This window comes from Maniola jurtina, chromosome 9, assembly GCF_905333055.1.
Source record: "Maniola jurtina chromosome 9, ilManJurt1.1, whole genome shotgun sequence".
NCBI classification, from domain to species: Eukaryota; Metazoa; Arthropoda; class Insecta; order Lepidoptera; family Nymphalidae; genus Maniola; species Maniola jurtina.
The window spans coordinates 4,453,151-4,474,800 of record NC_060037.1 but is presented as its reverse complement, the minus strand read 5'-3'; the positions used below and the strand labels follow the sequence as shown (position 1 = coordinate 4,474,800).

The 21,650-nt window shown below is 35.3% G+C and overlaps 1 protein-coding gene across 1 annotated transcript in view; it reads left to right on the top strand.

Moving 5' to 3' along the window:
* The window catches only part of LOC123868050 (allatotropins-like), a 39,712-nt gene extending 18,823 nt beyond the window's left edge, over positions 1 to 20,889 (top strand). Inside the window, exons 2-8 of the mRNA XM_045910394.1 lie at positions 4,530 to 4,691; positions 7,197 to 7,316; positions 8,940 to 9,029; positions 9,695 to 9,793; positions 12,869 to 12,953; positions 16,837 to 16,924; positions 19,766 to 20,889. Coding sequence (XP_045766350.1) covers positions 4,532 to 4,691; positions 7,197 to 7,316; positions 8,940 to 9,029; positions 9,695 to 9,793; positions 12,869 to 12,953; positions 16,837 to 16,924; positions 19,766 to 19,807 — 684 coding nt within the window. The 5' untranslated portion in view covers positions 4,530 to 4,531 and the 3' untranslated portion in view covers positions 19,808 to 20,889. The remainder of the gene's footprint in view (positions 1 to 4,529; positions 4,692 to 7,196; positions 7,317 to 8,939; positions 9,030 to 9,694; positions 9,794 to 12,868; positions 12,954 to 16,836; positions 16,925 to 19,765) is intronic.
* Positions 20,890 to 21,650: the final 761 nt, after the last annotated feature.

The following is a 21,650-nucleotide window of genomic DNA, read 5'->3' as shown; positions in this document are numbered from 1 at the left end:
ATAGAGGTTTCTGTTATTATAGGTATACCCGGAAGTCTCTTTTTACCAATAAGACGGTAGATAGTACCTACTCAGCACGTCAAAACTATCTATGTCTTGCTTCTGAAATAGTCTATAAGCTTAGTGTCCACTAGGAATAAAACTTGCGTAAAAAATGAGTGTCAATTTTCGCAAGGTTTAGCAACTAAATCTTACAGAAATTGACTTGCTGAGACTAGGTGATTGCATACAGTACAAATGACTTGCCAGAGCGGACTTCAGCAAGTTTTATTGCCAGTTGAGACTTATCTCTGAGAGTTCTGAACCCATTGGAGTATTTTTTTTTAATTATTGATAGAGAACACTGTCCCACGAAAAATTGGATTCCGATTCCTTAATCCTGATGCTGCAGGGGCCCTGACTACTAAAACTGATGGGATTTAGAAACTGTCGATCGGTTATAAATTATTATTGATATCTACCAAGTAATTAAGACTATCGTTGAACTCGGCCTTAGAATACTCACTACACTGCTACTATAATATTACTATGTACCCCTGACAACAACTAGCGTCCGGATATACCAGTTGATTGACTTTGGTGCTATATTTGCTTCATTTATACACTTGCCCCGGGAACACAAATATTTGCGCAACGCTGCAGAGTTGAAAACGTTCAAACTTGTTATCATAGACGATGTACAAAGTAGAATAGCCAACTAAGCAGGAGATTTTACAGGTAGGCACTAGGCAGACCCGTCTTGAGCACTATGGCACAAGACGGGTCTGCGCTAAAATAAGAATAGAATAGATTTTTATTCAAGTATAGACTTTTACAAGTGCTTTTGAATCGTCAAAATCATGTACCACTGTTTCGGAATGCCGTGGGAGAACTATCTATTCCCTCACTCTTGTAGTTCAATGGGAACGGTAATTCGACACAACTGGAAAGAGAGCAAACGCGGGACCGAATGCTTTACTCTGAGACGCAGTTGTAACACCACCAACTTTTCAATTCCGTGCTGCTTCCGAGAATTTATACTTTAGAAAATCCCAATAATTATTGTGACTCGATCCAGTATTTAAATTTCTGTGATAGGTACCTAATTTTATGAATGAGCTGAATAGAATGACGTGCGTAAGCTTTAGTACGGTTACGTTATTTACCCAGTGTCCCAAAACATACGTACGAATGACCTGTCACCGCATTATATGGGTCCATGTCAAACACAGTATTGTAAAATTAGGTGGCACTTTGCACGGTCCACTTGCACTGTATGATTCGGTAGTTAAAGCTCCGAAAGAGCTTTCAGGTGGGGTCTATAGAAATTCTATTTATGGAATTCTTATAAAGGGTTTGTGAAAGATTTATCTTTTAATGATATGGATGATGAAAATTTGTATGTATTTAAATATGCGTATAGCGTGGGCAATTTTATAAGCTATTTTTAAAGTTAGGGAAAAACTAGTAGATTAGCACTGTGCGGAAAAGGCGCTGGAGAAAAACTAACTTTGCGCGTATTTTTCTATTTGCGTAAAGTCGCTAGATTTGTCTTTAGCATTTTATTGCAAGACTTTATGTACCTAATAGTCATGTAGGTATGTCAGTTTTCTCACAATGTTTTCCTTTGACTTTAAAGCAAGAGTTTAATTGCTTAAATGCACATAGCTCCAAAAAATTAGAGGTGCATGCCCGGGATTCGAACTCGAGCCACCGAATGACGTTTTAACTACTAGGCTATCACCGCTTAGTGAATGGGATGTGGATATTATCAATCAAATTAATACTTTGCTTGAAAACTTTGAGCGCATCAAAGGGCAAGTTTCAGATGTTCAGGTCCATTTCAGAAGATCGTATGTCGAGACATTAATAACAATTTACGTCGTGATGTTCTGACGCGCCTTTTATCAACGGAAACTTGATACTTTAAAGTTGGATGTGACCTTCCAGTAATGCGTTATTAGAAAGGTTTACCAAGGTATCTTATCACTAAGTACTTACCGATATCTATGCTACTACGTACTAGACGGCTCAATCCGGACAAATAATTTTGCTTACAACCACGGTTCACGATAGGGAAGTTCAAGTAACAAAATGTCGAGGCTTCGACGTCACTGGCAGGCGTCAAACGTTCCTACATTTGTCGCTAGGTAGTCCATGAATCGCCTATTTTCTCCACGTCACCCATAGCCTAATATTTGACATATCGTCGATACAGGATCAAACGAGAGTTCCCTCACTTTAGTTCACTCTGTTAAAACTAATTCATGTCCAGTGCTGCAATTACTGATTTTGAGAACAGTTTTTGATATAGCCCTATTTATATAAGTGTTACTTTTTGATATAGCCCTATATAATATTAATTATTTAGTTCGATACGGTCAAAAGAAACTCAAGGTTCAGGTAACATGCTTGATGCAAGTTTGACTTTAGTTAAATGGGATCTTAAAATAAATAAAGGTAGGTATATAAGCGAGTAGTTTTTAAAACTGTATCTATATATTTATCCGTTCTCCGTCTAATAGCCAACTAGATGGCATCCGGATTAAATAGTTTTACGGCTTCTCTACGTCAGCATTTTTAATTCTATTGTTTTGAAAATTGAATAACTTTGTTTTTATCAAGAACATTCACTAGGCACTTTAATGGATTATGCTTTGTGGGAGAAATAACTATTTTCATTATGACCTTGTAGTAGTATAAAAATATAAGCTTGCATTTTGTATAATTTCCACTGTAAAGCCTCCGTTTTTTGTCCATCTGTCTGTCAATCTGTCCGTCAGCTGACTGTATCTCGTGTGTGTATTTCTACTGCCACTATAACAACAAATAATATTTTTTTTTAAATAGCCGCCATGTAAATTAAAAAAGTGTATGATCTTGTATGATGGTACGAAACTCTTCGTGTGCGAGCCCGACTCGAATTCGATTGTTTTTTTTTTGGTTTACATGTAATATGTCTATGTAAAAATTAATGCAATAGGTACTCAGTTTCCCAAATAGGTACTTGGTAACTTTGCTAGGCCATATTGTTATAATTTGTGAAACATTTTATTTTAAGACTTCGAATTCACATACGACTGGGTGCCTAGATATAATTTGATACATATGTGATTTGGACTCGTCCGTCTGCCTGTCTGTCCGTCTGTCTTTTCATCAGCTAGAGCCTTAAAAATTCTGAATTAGTGAACATACCTAATTACTTCAGTTTGGAGTTCCAAACATTCTTGAGTGATGAAGTGATTTGGTAAGAGCTTTAATAAATTACCAATACCTAACCCTTTGAACAATTACCAGCCATGTTAGAGTAGGTAATCGAGTTATAAACTAGTTAATTTTAGCCTTTAGCCTTTAAATCTAATTGGTAATTATCTTAAAACGACCAAACTATCACCAGAGTGAACTAGAGTAAGGAAACTCTCAGTTTGATCCTGAATCGACGATCTGTCAAATATTATGTCATAGAAACCCCGACCCCCAATAGGAGGCCGAGATCCTAACCACTAGGCTATCACAGTTTCTTCCAAGTCTACATAAAAGTTCTTTAATTTAATACGGAACTCTAAAAAACAGTGCAATACCAAAGTCACGTGTCGACATATCTTCAAGCTAACAAGGTGCGGCGTACGTTTTATGGGTCGTCACCAACTTTAACACTATACTCAGACTTTTATTGTTGTCACCTACGAACTACCGCACTTAGTAGCTTTTATGTGTCTTTACACCAGATTTACTTTCCACGAGTTTACGGATGTAAAAGCAAATGTAATCGCTATGTACCTATCTTCGACTTCTTCGTACGCATCGATTTACGGAAATACATCGTTGGTTTTGCGACTCTATTAGACCACACTAGCGACTCAGGTTTACCGAATATAGGAGGTACTCGTGGTAGCCAGGTTCGACGACTTAACATGCACTTCTTAGGCCGGGAAGAAACGAATAGGCCAAATTCAGTCGAATCTATCCAGTGCATTGGACTGTCACAACCTGGCCACATAATCCTCCTGCACTACCTAGTATAGGTAACAACAGGTAATAACAGGTAGTACAGCAGGCTTCCCTTGCGTACTATAAGTGCTACCTGTACCTACCACTATTCAAATTCTTACTTTTCTTTCTCTTATATTTTTATCTTCTCTTATCTTCTTCTCATTTAGGCCTTAATTTTTGTTTCCCTTTAAAGTTGAACTCGAGTTGATGTAGATTTAAAGGTCAACGTTCATTATGTCATACATCCTAATCCTAATCCTAATAATATTATAAATGTGAAAGTGTGGATGTTTGGGTGTTTGTTACTCAATCACGCAAAAACGGCTAAACGGATTTGGATGACATTTGGAATGAAGATAGATGGATACCCTGGATTAACATATAGGCGACATTTCATCCCGGAAAATCAAAGAGTTCCCGCGGGATTTTGAAAAATGTAAATTCACGCGGATGAAGTCGCGTCATCAGCTATAAAATAAATTAAATAATTAGCTATAATAATAAAGTTCGCCACTCACTATCACGGCCCAATAGTCAAACCCAGGTATCTCCCACAGCCATGAACACCACGGTATACCTCACGCTGGTGGTAGCGGCGTGCCTTTGCGTCGCGGACGGCGCTCCCGAGGGTCGGCTGACGAGGAAGCAGCAGCGGCCCACTCGCGGCTTCAAGAACGTCGAGATGATGACCGCCAGGGGGTTTGGGAAACGCGCTGAACGTGAGTACTCCAATCATTCCATATTTATAATAATACCCATTCAATGTAATTTTCTGAAACGTAAACAATCTCTAGACAGGATCAACATCTCTAGGTGCTATCACCACGGGAGAGAGAATCGCGGCGATAGTCTCGCCGTGCCACCAAATCCAATACTTCTATGGGCCTATCTCCACAGAACGATACTATCGCGGCGATACGACGAGTGACTCTGGAAGTACCTATAATGTCGCGGACTCGTCACGTCTCGCGGCGATACCGCCACGTTACGCCCCAGTTAAGAGTCCCAACGAGATATTGCGGTCACGTCACGCGGCGATCCGTTGCGGTCTCGTGGCGTATCGTTGCGAGTCGCGACGATACGCTGGCGGAATTATCGTTGTACCGTGGAAATTATCCGACGTTAGTAGGACGGACTCGTCATAATACTCTCGCCCGTGGAGGTGGCGCCTAAAGACTAGGCACTTTTCACACGTTCCCTTCGAAAAAGGACTATCCTTTTTCGAAACTATAGCCTAAATACCTAATTATTAATAAGATTACTTTAAAAATAATGGTTGAATTTTAATACCTCGTTGCTAACCAAAATTCATATAAAATTATTTCTTATTATAAATTATTATTAAACCTTAAAAACTAATTTTTAACAAACACTTAACAATGTTAACTTTACTTTAGAAATACCTTGTCTTGAATTTTAAAACATCTTCAATAAGATTATTTTACTAATGTAATTCCCCGAGAGGTGAAAAGCTTTGAAAGGATTTTAATGCACTTTGTCACAATCAAAAGTGTTTGAGCTAAGCGGGGCATCTTCCGCGGATTTTCATGAGCTCAAGTAGACTAAGCTAATGGCGCGAAAAATATTTTTAATGTTATCAAAGTCACCCAACTTCCTTCTTTATTCACTTTGTTGCACAAATATCAAAATATTGATGTTGTTTATTTATGATTCTAATAGCTCTAGCGCGTGTTGGTCCAATGCATTCGGCGACAGCGCTGGTCAATAGTATTATTATTTGACATGCTGCTTGCCAATTGCATCAGAACCCTTTGGTTTTTGTATGAAAACCCACAGAATTCGACCAGCTCTGCCTGCATAGGGCAAATATACGCCTGTGCCGAGTGCATTGGCAAACATGTTGGGCTAATCATGTGTTATGATATAACGGCGCAGTCCATAAATGTATCATAATTGATTTTTTATTCCATTATTAGTGCCGTTAAAATTACGTCAGTTTTAACCATTAAAACCTATTTATTAACTAATAACGTATTTTTCCCTTACTTTGTCATCCTTAAAAAGTTATATTATAAACATTTTGTTCTATAAATTAAAGTGGGTTAAAAAAGAGGTAGCTTTAAATGATTCGCCTTAAGCTAACGCGTGGATCTTTCTTTATAATAATAATATTTTCTCCTCATTTTAAACTAAGTGAAGCTCAAATAGGTTATCTAATCTAAGAAATAATTTATTTAGCAATTTATAGAAATATTTTTCTTACTTAAACTACCGTGCCATGGCACATAACAGCCGTTGTGGGGGTGCTATATCGTAATTCGTAGTTATCTTTTTTATCTCTTTATTCTGAATAATTTGTTTGTCTATCTATCGTTTTTATGTCTCCAACCTGAAAGATAAAAAGGATGTGATGTGTGAGGATGTGTAAAATGGATATAATACAAGTACACTGGAAAAGATGTGCCATTGAAAATTGACAGTTATTTTTTGTTCTGATTCCAAGCATCTCACCAAGTGTACCGAAAATTAGAGGGCTCTCTCCGTCACTTGTTTCATACAATCGTAGTTCCAATTTCATTTGAATATTAAACAACCAAAGTCCATGAAATTTTGCGCACATATTCTAGAAACTAATATCTATGTCTGTGGTTTTCCAGATTTTCGTTAAAATATTCGGTTTCAAAGTTACGCGGTCTTTAAGATTCACATACAAATCTTTGAGCGCCTGTATTTTAAAACTACATATTTTTAGAAAAATCTAAAACACCACAGACACAGATATTAGTTTCTAGAACATGTCTGCAAAATTTCATGGACTTTGGTTGCTTAATATTCAAATGATATTGGAACTACGATTGTATGAAACGAGTGACGGAGAGAGCCCTGTTAATCAAATAATCTATATTGTCAGTTGCCTCGTTACTAACATTTAGATCCGAGTACGCTCACATGCCGCTGACTGCTGCTATCAGCGCCAAAATGGCAAAAATCAAATTGCTTCAAAAGTCGGCAATTGCTAGTCCAGCATACTTGTTAACCGACTTCAAAAAAAGGTCTTCATTTCGTCGGAATCTTTTTATTTTTTTAATTTTTATGTATGTTCCCCGATTACTCAAAGACCCCTGGGCCGATTTGGACTTTTTTGTTTGTTTGAAAGGGTATACTGTGCAGGTTTTTATATTAGTAGAGGTCAGTGGATGTACCTACCCCATTACAATTTGTGAGACACGAAAAAGGTATTTACCGTTAATGTTTTCTAAAAGGCGACGTCGACAGCCAAACTCCTTCGGAACGCACAAATCGCGGTACGCCTACATTTAAGAGTCCCTCAGTTGGAATTGCTCGAGATTTTGGCAAAAGGACGTCTGAATTGGAATCGGAAGGTACCGTAGCCCGGTATTCCGGTCAATAAATGTCGATATATTGACCTGTGGATTATAAAGATATACTGGTGACCAGTTCATCTTAGAAATACAGAAATCCATTTGAAATGGTTAATGAACTTGTTACGGCTCGCGCAAATACGTCGAAGTTGGACGTTATACGTTAAATAATCTTTCTTAATTCTAGGTTGTTCCGCGTAAGTTATTTTCAATCTTAAGATGGCTTTTTAACGTAAAAATTACCTAAAGATTTATTTTTACTGTAGGATGGAAAGGTGATAATTATTCTCGTCAATTCAAAACTACGCTCAAAACGTTCGCTAACCTTAAAAGAAGCTTACAAGAAACTCGGCTTTGTACTTTTTGTCTAATATATTCTCATAATAAACTCATAAGTCACTTGATTGAACTGTTGTTGCTACATGGCTACAACTAAAAGTTTGTTATTTTGTTATAACGGTAGAATAATAAGCAGACCCCGGATAAGTTAAGAATTGTTAAAAAATTAAGACACTACAACAAGAACATACGTCCAGTTTCGATGTGTTTGCGCGGCCCATACTAACACACAGTGCAGCTTGGATTAAGAGAAATAAAACTAAATCCATTTGAAATGGTTAAAAGACCTGTTGATGAGGTTCCTTTGTGTGCTTTGAGTCTGTGTGGCAGATGAAAGATTTGCTACAAGACATTATAATATATATTGGAAGATTCTGCTGTTAGGCTGGGTGCACATTGACTACTATCGCCTGATCGTTTAGAGTGGTTGCAGATTCGTGTTTTTTGCATTATAAGCTCGTTTTAGTACAATACGCGTGTATTATAATAATACGCGCGTCTTTTGTCTCTCGCGCATCTAGTATGAGCATATACCTACGCGCTTATAAGTTCGTAATCGCGCCAGCAGCTTTTTCATCGGAATCTGACTCACTAGTTCGAGCTAACACGCCACATCATATTATATGAACGTGTGCACATATTGCGTTTGATTTATAAAGATAGTTAAAAAACAAAACGGTAGTCTTTAACCGCCCTTAGATTCTCTAGTCGCTAAAGAAAGTAGAATCTAAAGAAGAAACATTAAGTTCTCTATAGCAGCTTGAGATGCTCAAATGCTTCTGTTCAAACGCCCGAGGCATTCTGAGCGTTTCGATGGAAGTCAAGCCGTCAAAAATCAAGCACTGCATAGCGTAGCGTCAGACGAGAAGCGATCACTCAGGTGAAAGTAGCCAATGGGCTTCCAGATATTATGTTATTTAGGTGTGTAACTTTAATGTAAGAACATGAGACAATGATGAACAAGAATGTCGCGTGAACACACGCATATAACTCACTACATATTACATGTAAACGATTCAAGAAATCACATAGAGCAATCATCGGTTCCCAAATAACATGCAGCTGTTTTTCACTAAATATTAAAAATGTAAGGAGGTCAATTTAGATTTTACATAAGCCATGGGAAAAGCTGTTAGCTACTAAGTATCAACAGCATATTTAAGTGTGTGCATTAGTATATGCAGCCCTATTTATTAAAAAGTTTTGACCCTATTTATTTAAAAACCTAAAGAGTTTTTGAGAACCTATGATTACATTACATTTACCACATACATGATTTAACAGATGAACGCATGAAGTTCCAACCTAAGGTACCCTTGATGGTGGCTTATGATTTCGGGAAAAGGAATGGTAACGATGACCTCGTTGGTGAAGGTAACATCTGACTTACAAGCAGCTTCTTGCTTATGTGACAGTAAATAATTTTTATAATCCAAGTATTCGAAAACACAAAATAATATACAAAGTGCTATTAGAATGCTAGCAAAAACGAAGACAGATGAAAGTACTCTAAGACGACTGATAAGGTACCTACTAAAAAAACACGAAAAAAATAAATCCTGTTTTTAAAGTTCGCAATGTATTGCAAATAACACATCTGACTGACGCTAGAGGTCAACGAATGTTGCGTAGATAGGTGCCCCGCCTACGATTTTGCATTGCGTTTTGCACGTTGTGGGTTTAAAAAATAGTAAATCCCTAAAATTACAAGTTTAATCCAAATAGTTATTGGTAATAGCCACCAAATAATCATTGGATAATACTGGTAATTGTTTATACGAAATTTCACTAGCTTTTTAATTACACCCCGTATATTATGTTGTAAATATTTGGCTATAATTTTAAAGCTCTAATACACGTTGAACCAGGGCGCTGGGTAATCATGTGAATAAAGTAGTCATGTATTATAAAAGCTACAAGTATATTTCGGCCTTGACGGCTCAACGTGTACAAGTGCCTTTAAACTTGCTTCAAGCCTATGAAAAGTACGTATGCTCTTAAGTAAGTTCATTAAGTCATACATTTATAATTCCTCGCAGAAGAAGAGATTAGGGTCACTAGAGGAACATTTAAACCAAATGCCAATGTTCTTATTGCCAGAGGATATGGCAAACGACAGGATGCTATCAAAGCTGAAGGTAAAATTGTTACCAATATAAAAACATTGTAACCAATATTGGCCCATGAAACATGGCCAAGTACGAGTATAATCCATACATTGGTTCAAATGATTGACCAATCATATTGACCCATAAAACTAAGGTCAATTCTGAAGCTTATTGAAAACATAAAAGGAAAATATTTATTGAAAAAATCAGCTTTATTGGCAATAAATTGATTCGGTACAGATAGATTGATGACACAAAATAATATCAAATGCTTCCGCTCCTATAGTATATCGCTTGTTTTATGCAAATCATTAAATTTAATAAACACGTCGTTTAGCTTACGAAAAATTAGGACATTTAGCATTATATTACGTAGTTCATTGGCAGGGGAAAATGTGGCAAATATTCCAGCGCTATTTACTCTGTACTATTTTTTTAAATAAAATAATTAATAAAATAATTATAGGCATATAAAAATTACTTTAAAGGGAAATGAATGAATTCTATAATAACCTTGTGTTCCAGTGTATTAAGTTCATTAATACTGGTAAGAAGGTAAATTTTGTAAGTTTGGATATAGGGAAATATTCTCCGAAAGCAATGATCCAATTCTGAAAATCTGAAAATATTTCACTGATTATTTTATTGATTTAGAGAGCTAAATTGTTCACGAGTAATATAGATCATAAATCACGCGAACAACGTCGCGGGTAAAAGTTGCAACGCAAAATCAAAAAATGTGCTATTCTAATCTAATCTAATACATAGTAAATGTATTTCATTTTACAACTGTATAAAACTAATTGCTTTAAACATTATAGCTTCGCAACCTATAAAACATAAAGTTACTATAAATAAGAATGCTTTTACATACTGACCGCAAAAATTTGCTTCGTTGCACATGATGATAGTGATAATGTATCATCTCAATGTTCTAACAGATGATGATATGATGAGGGTGATCAGAGGATCTTTCAAGCCTAACTCTAACATCCTTATTGCCAGAGGTTACGGCAAAAGGCAAGAGGGCAGCGGAGGTATACAAGAATATCATAATTCATATTGCATTATGGCCTGTTTACATTATTCCAGTCGTAGGATCCAGTATTTTTCGAGCGATAGACGACCATTTTGTTAGAGATGATTAATTATTCCACATCATGACTCGCATGGTCTTGGCCAATATAATTGACCAGCCACGGTACGGCTATGCGAGTTTTTCGCCGTGGTATGCGAGTGGTATGACCGTATCACGTCCTTGTCTCGTGTGGGTGCAAATGTACTGACGGCACGGCTTATATTATGGTGTAGTTTAAGGGTCATAGCATACGTAACGTGTTTTTTCACGTGTCTCTATATTTTGTCTATATTTTTATATGCATTGATGTCAAGAAATCGTCCCGTTTCTTTCGGCACAAAAAAAAATACGTTACACTATGCTACGACTTAATCCGGCTTTACACGATTGGATTCCTTAATTTTATTACTGTACTGGATCAAAGCGCTGTTCACGTAAATTACAATAATAATTCAGCGCTGTATTAGATGCTTTTATACGATTCTTTGATTCGACTGGAATGATGCTGTGATAATGTCAACCGGCCATTATGCTATATAATACGCTAAAAAATATGACCAAATAAAAATATAATGGCTACCCGATATTGGTCCGTTGTAATAAACATGGCGAGTTTATATCGACCGCAAATACCTTAGGGACTGGTACACTTCAACACGAAACACAGAAAATATGACGATAACATAAACAAAACAATTTATACCATAATTATGTTAACGCTTTATGTAAGCTTGTTGTCCTTGGCACGCATATCTATGAATCAGTCGCGTGAAAGGGATAGCTTATGTATTTCAGGTGTATTGCAAACTTGATAAAGATAAGGCTTGGCTTAAGACATGGTCTACATCCTAGGTACTGTGTACTTTAAAGCGATTGAATGCGATTCGACGCGATGCAACTTTATGACAGATTTACAGAGTCAGTGTTGTGGCTAAATACTGACACAATTGGCTGGCAGGTTTAAAATTGAGCATTGATCAATACAATGCAATACTCGATTTCGAATACTTGAAATCGGTTTGCGTTAGTAGTATCGAGTCAGCACCGAGTTAAAGATTTTTGTTTTAGTAACTGACACCATGTATATTCGGATTTACGTATGAATTTATTCTATCAAAGACATGATATTATCCACATTTTGGTGTCCCGTCGAATCGCATTCGTAGCTTGCTACGAACCATCTACGAACAATGTGTAACTTGAATGTTACTTTTTATTTTGTGTTCATATAACTTTGTGACGTCATTGTTTAGAAATAAGGATGATTACAGCTTGTACTATTTATATTAAACTGTGCGATATTATGAACAATGTGTCCTAAATGTAGTTGCTTATTATCTATTGTCAGTTGTTTATTGTAATACAGGGACAGTTAAGAGTGTATTCTCGGGTAAAAGTACGTAAACGTGGTTAATTATTTTGCTTTTACCTTCATATTAATAAATAATCTCTTTCAGGTCAGAGGTTAATCTACTTTTTACGTTACGTATTTTTACTGTACTGAATAAATCCACTACGGTTTTGTGTTATTATAAAACAGAACAAAAAGTGTTATATTAATAAGTAAAATACGATATAGTACTGAGAGATATGTGAAATTTTATAATTGTTGATTTCTATGACACGTTAGTAGTTATTTGACTGCGCTCTTCTAGGTGGTAAGTAACGATGCAGTCTATGGCATGTTGTGAAATTATAGGCATGCACCAATTCCATGACTATGATCAAAAGATCGCTTTGATTCCGAAGTGTCGGGTCTGGTTTTAGTTCAAATTGACACCGAATAAGTAGGTATATAAACTTCTTAGCTATCTTCTTGGTATAGCTAGAAGTTTCTAGAAAATTGGCGTTAACTCAACTGATCCCAGGTTCTTCGAAGTATGCTATACTGAAACCAAGATTTGATTTCTGCATTATTCTCTAAATTGGTTCAGGATTTTGATAGGAGACTTGAGGTTATATATGAGGCATGTAGTTCACGGTATAGGTAAGAAACATAGGTATCTAATATTTGATATATGTTACAGTTTACGGTATCGACAACTTTTGGGAAAACCTGGAGGCTGCGCAAGAAAAAAATGGACAGGACACTGATGATAAAACGATGCAAAGGTAAATAGGATTCCTTAATTACTGTACTTACAAACTATATCCGTAAGAAATGGTGCCAAGTATACTGGCTGGCTTTTCTTCTTCATTCTTCTGTCACCAGAAGAGGCAATTAAATGTCTCGTCAGAATAATATACATAAGTATCAAAAATTGCAGAACTAGTAGTAGGATTCGATTTTACTTATCACTAACGAATTTATTGCTAAACGGCCAAAATACTTAGCGCATGAGAGCCATGAGAGATGCATGCCGACCAAGTATGAACCTATACGTAGAATCAGGTGAGGTTTCCATATTTTAAAATATTCTAAGTTTAATTTTTCTGATCATTACTACTACTATTTACTATATTTAAGTTATACATTAGTATAGGTACAGTATTAATTAGAATATTTTGGGTCAAAAGTTTAATATAATATTATTATACTTGAATATTCTAAGAAGGATTATTACAAACCTTGCAAAAAAAATGGATGACTCTGTTTTTAATATTTAATGAAAATCAAGCTTTCAGGCCTATTCACATACTAATTTTGTTGAATCAAACAGAATCCGTAAAATATACGAAATATTTTAATGTAAGAGAATAATCTATTAGACAGAGGATAATACAAAAGTCTCGTCTTTGTAATGTTTGAAAGACTACATAATCTTCATTTCTTTTATGATTATGAATGTAGGTAGACACATAAGTATATCCTGCTGGTAGAATTAGAATAGGGAAATCTAGCGAAAAATTGCTTGTGGAAATTCTCTTGTTTTAATCGCACTGATATTTTGGCGCTCTTGTTATACTGGCTTATTAACAGGGCTCTCTCCGTCACTCGTTTCCACTCGTTTCATACAATCGTAGTTCCAATTTCATTTGAATATTAAGCAACCAAAGTCCATGAAATTTTGCAGACATATTTTAGAAACTAATATCTGTGTCTGTGGTGTTTTAGATTTTTCTAAAAATATGTAGTTTTAAAATTACAGGGGCTCCAAGATTTGTATGAAAATTTTTAAGACCGCGTAACTTTGAAACCGAATATTTTAACAGAAATCTGGAAAACCACAGACATAGATATTAGTTTCTAGAATATGTCTGCAAAATTTCATGGACTTAGGTTGCTTAATATTCAAATGAAATTGGAACTACGATTGTATGAAACGAGTGGAAACGAGTGACGGAGAGAGCCCTCTTAATTATGGCGTAATATTGCGAACGGACGCGGACCAGCCTGCACCGACGCGACGCACCATGGTAAGAATATCCGTGGTCATATCAGGCACCGCGTCGTACGAACCTTGTGCGCTGTGCATGGCTGTCCGTAGTCCTCTGCCGTGCGTGATAATCCCAGAATCACGCACCGTGGGAAGCTAGTATTACAAATATGTCCATACGACACGAGCGAAGTTACGTGCGCGAGTTTCTTGTCGCTAGATTTGTCCTTGGCCCTATGTATTCAGTTGCTCGATTGCAGTAAAATGATGGCTACAATGTCACGATAGCAATCACCTCTGATTGGTTGACGCTCGCTAACTATTGGCAAAAATGCATTGTTGCAACAAGATTAGCATAAAAGCCAATAACAACAATTGCGATTGTAATAATGATTGATGCCGGTTTTACGGAAAAGAGGTTGATATGGATTGGAGAAAATGTATGAAGTTTGCGTACTTCAGTGTAAGGCTTGTTTAGTTCTAGCTAAGTGAGGTTGTGGTTAAGTTCAAGCTAGTGAAAGTCCCGTAATTGCCCGAATTATTATCAATGAATTCTATAAAATAAACTTAAATGTAAATTAATTATCTAAAATATTAATTTGAATTAGGTAAATTAATAGCGGACAAAAATCTTAGTATTTTTGAAGACGTTACTTCCAAAGTTTCCACTCTGATTACAGCGTTAACAAATTAGGTTAAAAAGTTTTGAGCAAAAATGGATTAAAATCCATTATATTAACTAACTTTTAAATGGCGTTGTTGTGTTCATTTTGTAAAGTGAATTAGGTATCTACTTAAGAGTAGCAAACTTTTAAATCAAGTAGGTAAATAACCGAAAATTTTCCTACTTAACATCATTATTATTCAAAGATAAGTTGGTGGATGGATTCGAAGACTATTTGACCTTAATACTTATCATTGTATCCAGAGACGGATATACCTATGATACTTTTTGACTCAAAAATCAAAGGGTTCCCATGGAATTTTTAAATTAGGTTTTTTGAAAATTCCGTGGGAACTCTTTGATTTTTTCGAGGCGGATGAAGTCGCGGGCATAGTTTAGTTATTTATTAAGATGATAATAACTTCTGCTTATATTCAAGGCAAGTTTTTTCATTTATTTTCTCTAATACAATAAGATAAACGAAATGCCGCCAACATTCACCACGACAAAAGTTTGAGAAGTTATTATGAAAACACCGAATAAGTGCGTGTTGAATTTACGTGGTGAGGGTTTTGTAGTTTGAAGATAATTCTTATGTTATCTACACTCTAAGTGTACTAAACTTAATCTGCCCATTTGATTCGGAGTAAATTAGCTGTGACAGACAGATAGATACACAGATAGACGGATACACGAGTGATCCTTTAAGGATTTTAGGGTTCCGTACCTCAAATGGAATAACGGAACCCTTATAGGATCACTTTGTTGTCTGTTTGTCTGTCTATCCGTCTGACGTGTCTATCAAGAAAACCTAAAAGGTACTTCTCGTTGACCTAGAATCATGAAATCGGCAGGTAGATAGGTCTTATAGCACAAATGAAGGAAAAAATCCGAAAACGGTGGATTTGTGGTTACATCACAAAAAAAAATTAAATGTGTTTAATTTTTCAAAGTAAGGTAACTACCTATACCAAGTGGGGTATCATATGAAAGAAAACAGATTTTTATTTATTTTTATGCATAATAGTTTTTGATTTGCAAAAAAAATACACGAATACGGAATCCTTGGTGCGCGAGTGGATTACGGAACCCTAAAAAGACCGCCGGATATAAAATAACAATTTGGTCTCCCTAATCTAAGCGGATATATGTCTCAGATTTCGCTTTCACGCTTCCATTTTCGTTTTGTTTGCCCCAATCACGTTCTGTTGACCAACTTTGTATTGTTGTTGACGGATTTGCACCTTGGACATTGGCCAAAGGTGTATGATATAACTAGAAGATGCCCGCGACTTCGCCCGCGTGGATTTCGATTTTTTAAAATCCCGTAGGAACTCTTTGATTTTCCGGGATAAAAACTAGGCTATGTGCTAATCCAGAATATTATCTATCTCCATTCTAAATTTCAGCCAAATCCAATCAGTAGTTATTGCGTGAAAGAGTAACAAACATACACACACACACACACACACACATACAAACTTTCGCCTTTATAATATTAGTGTGATAGGTATATGTGACGTTATGTTATCAGACATGATTTTGCTTTTCTGCTTGTTTGGTTATACTGAATTACCATGTCGCTAGGTCGCTAAGAAATAAATCAAACCATTTTAGTTTTAAACTCAACTGTTAAAATTATTTCCATTACCTAGATACTTGATAAACGTACTGGTTATAATAAATTTATTTTAATGATATACCTACCTAGTTTAATAAATAGAAGTTATTTATTTAATATTAGTTATAATAGGTCACTATATAACTAATATTGCCTGGTGAGGTGAGCCTCGATAGCTCAACGGTAGAGGAGCGGACTGAATTCCGAAATGTTAACGGTTCAAACCCCACCCGTTGCACTATTATTGTCGTACCCACTCCTGGCACAAGCTTAACGCTTAATTGGAGGGGATGATTAGAATGGCTAATATTCTTTAAAAAAAAAAAAACAAACAAAAACAATATACTAGCCACTATATTCAAAGATGAAAATTAATGAAATTTTTGCCCACAGTATTCCACTGGACTGGTTTATCAACGAGATGGTCAACAATCCAGACTTCGCCCGATCAGTAGTTCGCAAGTTTATTGACCTTAATCAGGTAACATGCTCTGGAATATACCTACAATTATTGATATTATGTCACTCGATACGATAGCAAAAAAAAATTGGCCACCTTTTTGCATGTAACATCCGTGAGGTCGATTGTTTTCGTAAAAAATGTAGCCTTTGTCACCTGGACTATAACAACGAATCAATTGACACCTGGTTCATCAAAATCGGCCCAGTAATACGCCGCTACATACGCCGCAATATAGTATAGTAGGCGCTACGGTGGAACACACAGAATCTGATAAAAACATAACATACCCACATAGACTGCTAAAATCATATCATTCATCATTCATTTCATTTTGTCTTTGTCGTAATCGGGTAACAAGTGTAAATTAAAATTTATAACACCCCCAACAAGTGAAGGTTACAGTAACTAGAAAAGAGCTGATAACTTTCAAACGGTTGAACTGATTTTTTTGGATTATACTCTCTCGATCAAGCCACCTTTCAAACAAAAAAAAAACTAAATTAAAATCGGTTCATTAGTTTAGGAGCTACGATGCCACAGACAGATACACACGTCAAACTTATTTTGGGTAGGGGGCTAAAAATACTCGTACAGCTGCATGTCAATTCTGAGTATAGGCACTTTGTGCTATCCGCGCGTAGCCGAAGAAGTTCGCTAGTAAAAACAGGGATAGGTATTTGTGTGCTCACAAAAAATAAGAAAATGTGTTTCGCGAATTGCTTGTCAACATTTACGTAACTTATCTGAACTAGCATCACAAAACCCCTCTATTTCGAGAAAAAAGGTTAACAGTGATCTGTAGCAGTCAGTGAGGATTTCGGTTTAAAGAATTTATTCTCAAAAAGAACACACTGTTCACTTACATTAAGATTACAATATACATTTCAGTACTTACACAGACGCATGCATTTACACTTTTTTTATATTATACTATATTATTAAAACTGTATCAACCTAATTATTTATTTACTACAATTTAGTCTGACTTATTAACTAATATAATTTTGAGTAATAATTTAATTTACAGTTTCTATTTAAACAATATTTTCCACTATATATATTTTTAACCTATTCTTAAACTGACTAATATTTTTAGACTGCTTGACTATATCAGGTATATTATTAAACATATGTACACCCTCACACATAATATTTTTGCTCCCATAGGTTTTTGTTCGTGGTTGCCAAATGTGTATTTTGCTTTTATTTCTAAGATTATGGGTAATAGATCTTTGGTTCCTATTTTTGTTCACAATAGATTACTGATCTTATACTCGACCACTATATACGGTAGTTTTATAAGTTAAGAAGTGTATTTTCGTCAATTAATTGGTTTCCTCAGAATTGCAAAAATAGGTCGTCGAGTTCCTTTAAGCTAAGTTAATGTTAAGTCAAAAAAAAAAATTAGCTTAAATCTCTTTGTGTAAATTCCAAAATTATCAGTACCATCATCATCATTAACCGATAGGCCTCCACCTGCTAAATACACTATGGAGAATAAGATACGGTCTTACCAGTGTTATGTTAAGAGGGCTCTCTCCGTCACTCGTTTCATACAATAGTAGTTCCAATTTCATTTGAATATTAAGCAACCAAAGTCCATGAAATTTTGCAGACATATTCTAGAAACTAATATCTATGTCTGTGGTTTTCCAGATTTCTGTTAAAATATTCGGTTTCAAAGTTACGCGGTCTTAAAAATTTTCATACAAATCTTTGAGCCCTTGTAATTTTAAAACTACATATTTTAGAAAAATCTAAAACACCACAGACACAGATATTAGTTTCTAGAATATGTCTGCAAAATTTCATGGACTTTGGTTGCTTAATATTCAAATTAAATTGGAACTACGATTGTATGAAACGAGTGACGGAGAGACCCCTCTTAAAGTCCTAGGTATTTATCTTGGGTCCCCTGGCGTCATTAAATCAAAATATTGGATATTTATCTAAGGGTATAGCAATTTTCTCTTGTTGACCTCTGTCATCGCAAACACGTGAAAAATATTGTTTATACAAGGTTTATACGAAATACTTGTGTTACAAATCTATTACTCTTTCTGCAATAGAAATCCATGTTTATGGCTTTAGGCATTTTTGTATTATCTCTTATACGTCGTATTTCTCATTGCTGATGGTCATTATCCCTTCCATTAATCACACAATGGTTGAGGTCTTCCTTTGTGGCTATCAATAACCAAAAGATAGTAATTTAATCCATTACACATGGTATTTATTCTCTAGGTTGGGTAGTGGGTACTTATCCATTACGACATCGACAAAAATAGATATTTTATTGAGTAAATAAACCTGCTCTATCTTAATCTTCGGGATCATTTTCGTATATATAAACACTATTGTAAGCAAATAAATAGCGAGGCCTGAGTTAGCCCCTCTAAGCAGCCAAACGAAAAAGTCGACTGTCTACGAATTCACCCTCCGGCCGCCTACGAAACTAGTGCTACGTATTTAACAGGGCTCTCTCCGTCACTTACTCCATACAATCGTAGTTCCAGCTTGCATATGTTGCAGCGAAATGGCATAAACATGTGGCCAATACTCCCGGCTTATGGCATTTCGCTGCGACACATATTATATTATAATATTTCGCTTAATTAAGAAACCAGTTACGTACGAATACATTTTATTCTTTGTACAATACAAATTAATTCGTGCTACGTAACCGATATTGTGAAAAGACTATTATTGTTTTCACAACGAATTTATTTTATTTAAACAACTTTACTTTCCCATTTTTAATACAATTTTATGTAACGAAACTACTCTTAGCTTATAACTAAATTTTAACTGGTACTCGTATGTCTATAGATACCTTTTAACTGTGGATTTTTGTTACAGGACGGCATGCTATCATCAGAAGAACTCCTAAGGAACGTCTAAACTGCTAAATTAATTCTAGTTAATTCTTGACTATTATAGATATATATATCTCAATTCGGTTAATTATGTATTCTACGGATATTTTTATATAGACAATTTATTTACTGAGTTATGACTGCTGTGTTTGTAACTTACGGTACTGTGATATGATGTTGAAAATTAATTATCTTCAGTCTTGAGAATATTATATAAAAAAAATTGAAATTATTAATATGGTTGCTTTTGTTTTCGCATATTAGACAAAATCGTTACTCAACAAAAAAATCTTGTAAATAAATTTTATTGTAGTGGTGCAGAAAGGTATCGGTAAGGCTATCAAAGTCAAGTATATCTTATAGCCGGAAAGCCCGTGGGAAAATTTAAAGAGGTGCTTGATAAAATCAGAAAATAGTAATAAATGAGACTTCGACTTTATCCAGTTAGAGCTAAACAATATGTATTGGTACAAGGCCACGTAGAAACGTATGGGTTTAATTAAAAATGGCCATATCCACTTCAATACCGCTACCATTTAAGACTGCATCATCACTTATCACTAGGTGAAATCGAAGTCAGCACCTAACTTGACATTGTATTAAATAATAGGTACATACTATATTAAAGGCCTAGAGTCCATTGTTGGTATATTCAAGTACTTACTAAAAAACTTTATACATTTCCAACTATCCATATTTAAACGAAGACAGTTAGTTTTACCGAGAGCTTACTTGCATCATAAAAATTGTCCATAGGATATAGATAATCTTCGTACCTTAATATAGACTTATAGGTACTTGTTGTTTAATGTATTTATATAAAACTCTTGTTTATGTTGTAACAAAATTCTATGAAAAAATCTTATAAGAAACGAATGAAATAAGAGATGAAAGACTTGATCAATATTATCTGTAACTTTTTTCTCCTGTTCCAAAGAGAAAGCTGTGTTTCATAAAATATCCAGGCTCACTTTTGGAGATATTTTATGTCTGTATGGATCACAATAGGACATTATAGACATTTATTTTCATTGTCTAAAGATAGTGGTATTATTTCGTATGAATTGAATGTTATACCTCATCTCTTTACCCACTTATTTTGAGAACCAAAACAAACTTAAAAAAATGTTATATGTAAGTTAATTCGTAGTAAAACTGAATATTGTATTCGTCCATACGAAATTTTGTCACCGTCTCTTGCTCTATATCTTTAAAGTGAAATGAAAAATGTTTCTTAAACTTATATAGGCTGGGTCACTTATTCTAAAGTCAATTTACGATTAAAAATTTAAGTCTTGACTTCTCGACTCTACATACATACTGTAAATGTGAATAAATTAAGATTTTGTGAATTATTCATGTAAATGAATGTATGAATGGATACCCGCATATAGTTCATTGTTATTTGTCACTGTCGAATTTATGAACGAAATAAATTGGGTATCGAAAAATGGCGCGTTTCCTTTTTTTTGCAACCCTATTCAAAATAACTTTTGAATTGATTGTATTTATTTAGCAACGTGATATCAGGGTTATCATAAAAAAATAACAAATAGAAAATCATAATAAGCATTACATCCATCCATCCATACTAATCCATACTAATATTATAAATGCGAAAGTGTGTCTGTCTGTCTGTCTGTCTGCTACCTTTTCACGGCCGAACAGTTTAACCGATTCTGACGAAATTTGGTACAGGGTTAGCTTATATCCCGGGGACGTAGGCTACTTTTTATCCCGGAAAGTGAAACAGTTCCCACGGGATCTTTAAAAACCTAAATCCACGCGGACGTAAGTCGCGAACATCCTTTAGTAGAAAATAATTTGTTGGTTACGTGAGTGATATGAAAAAAGTAGTCATACTCTAG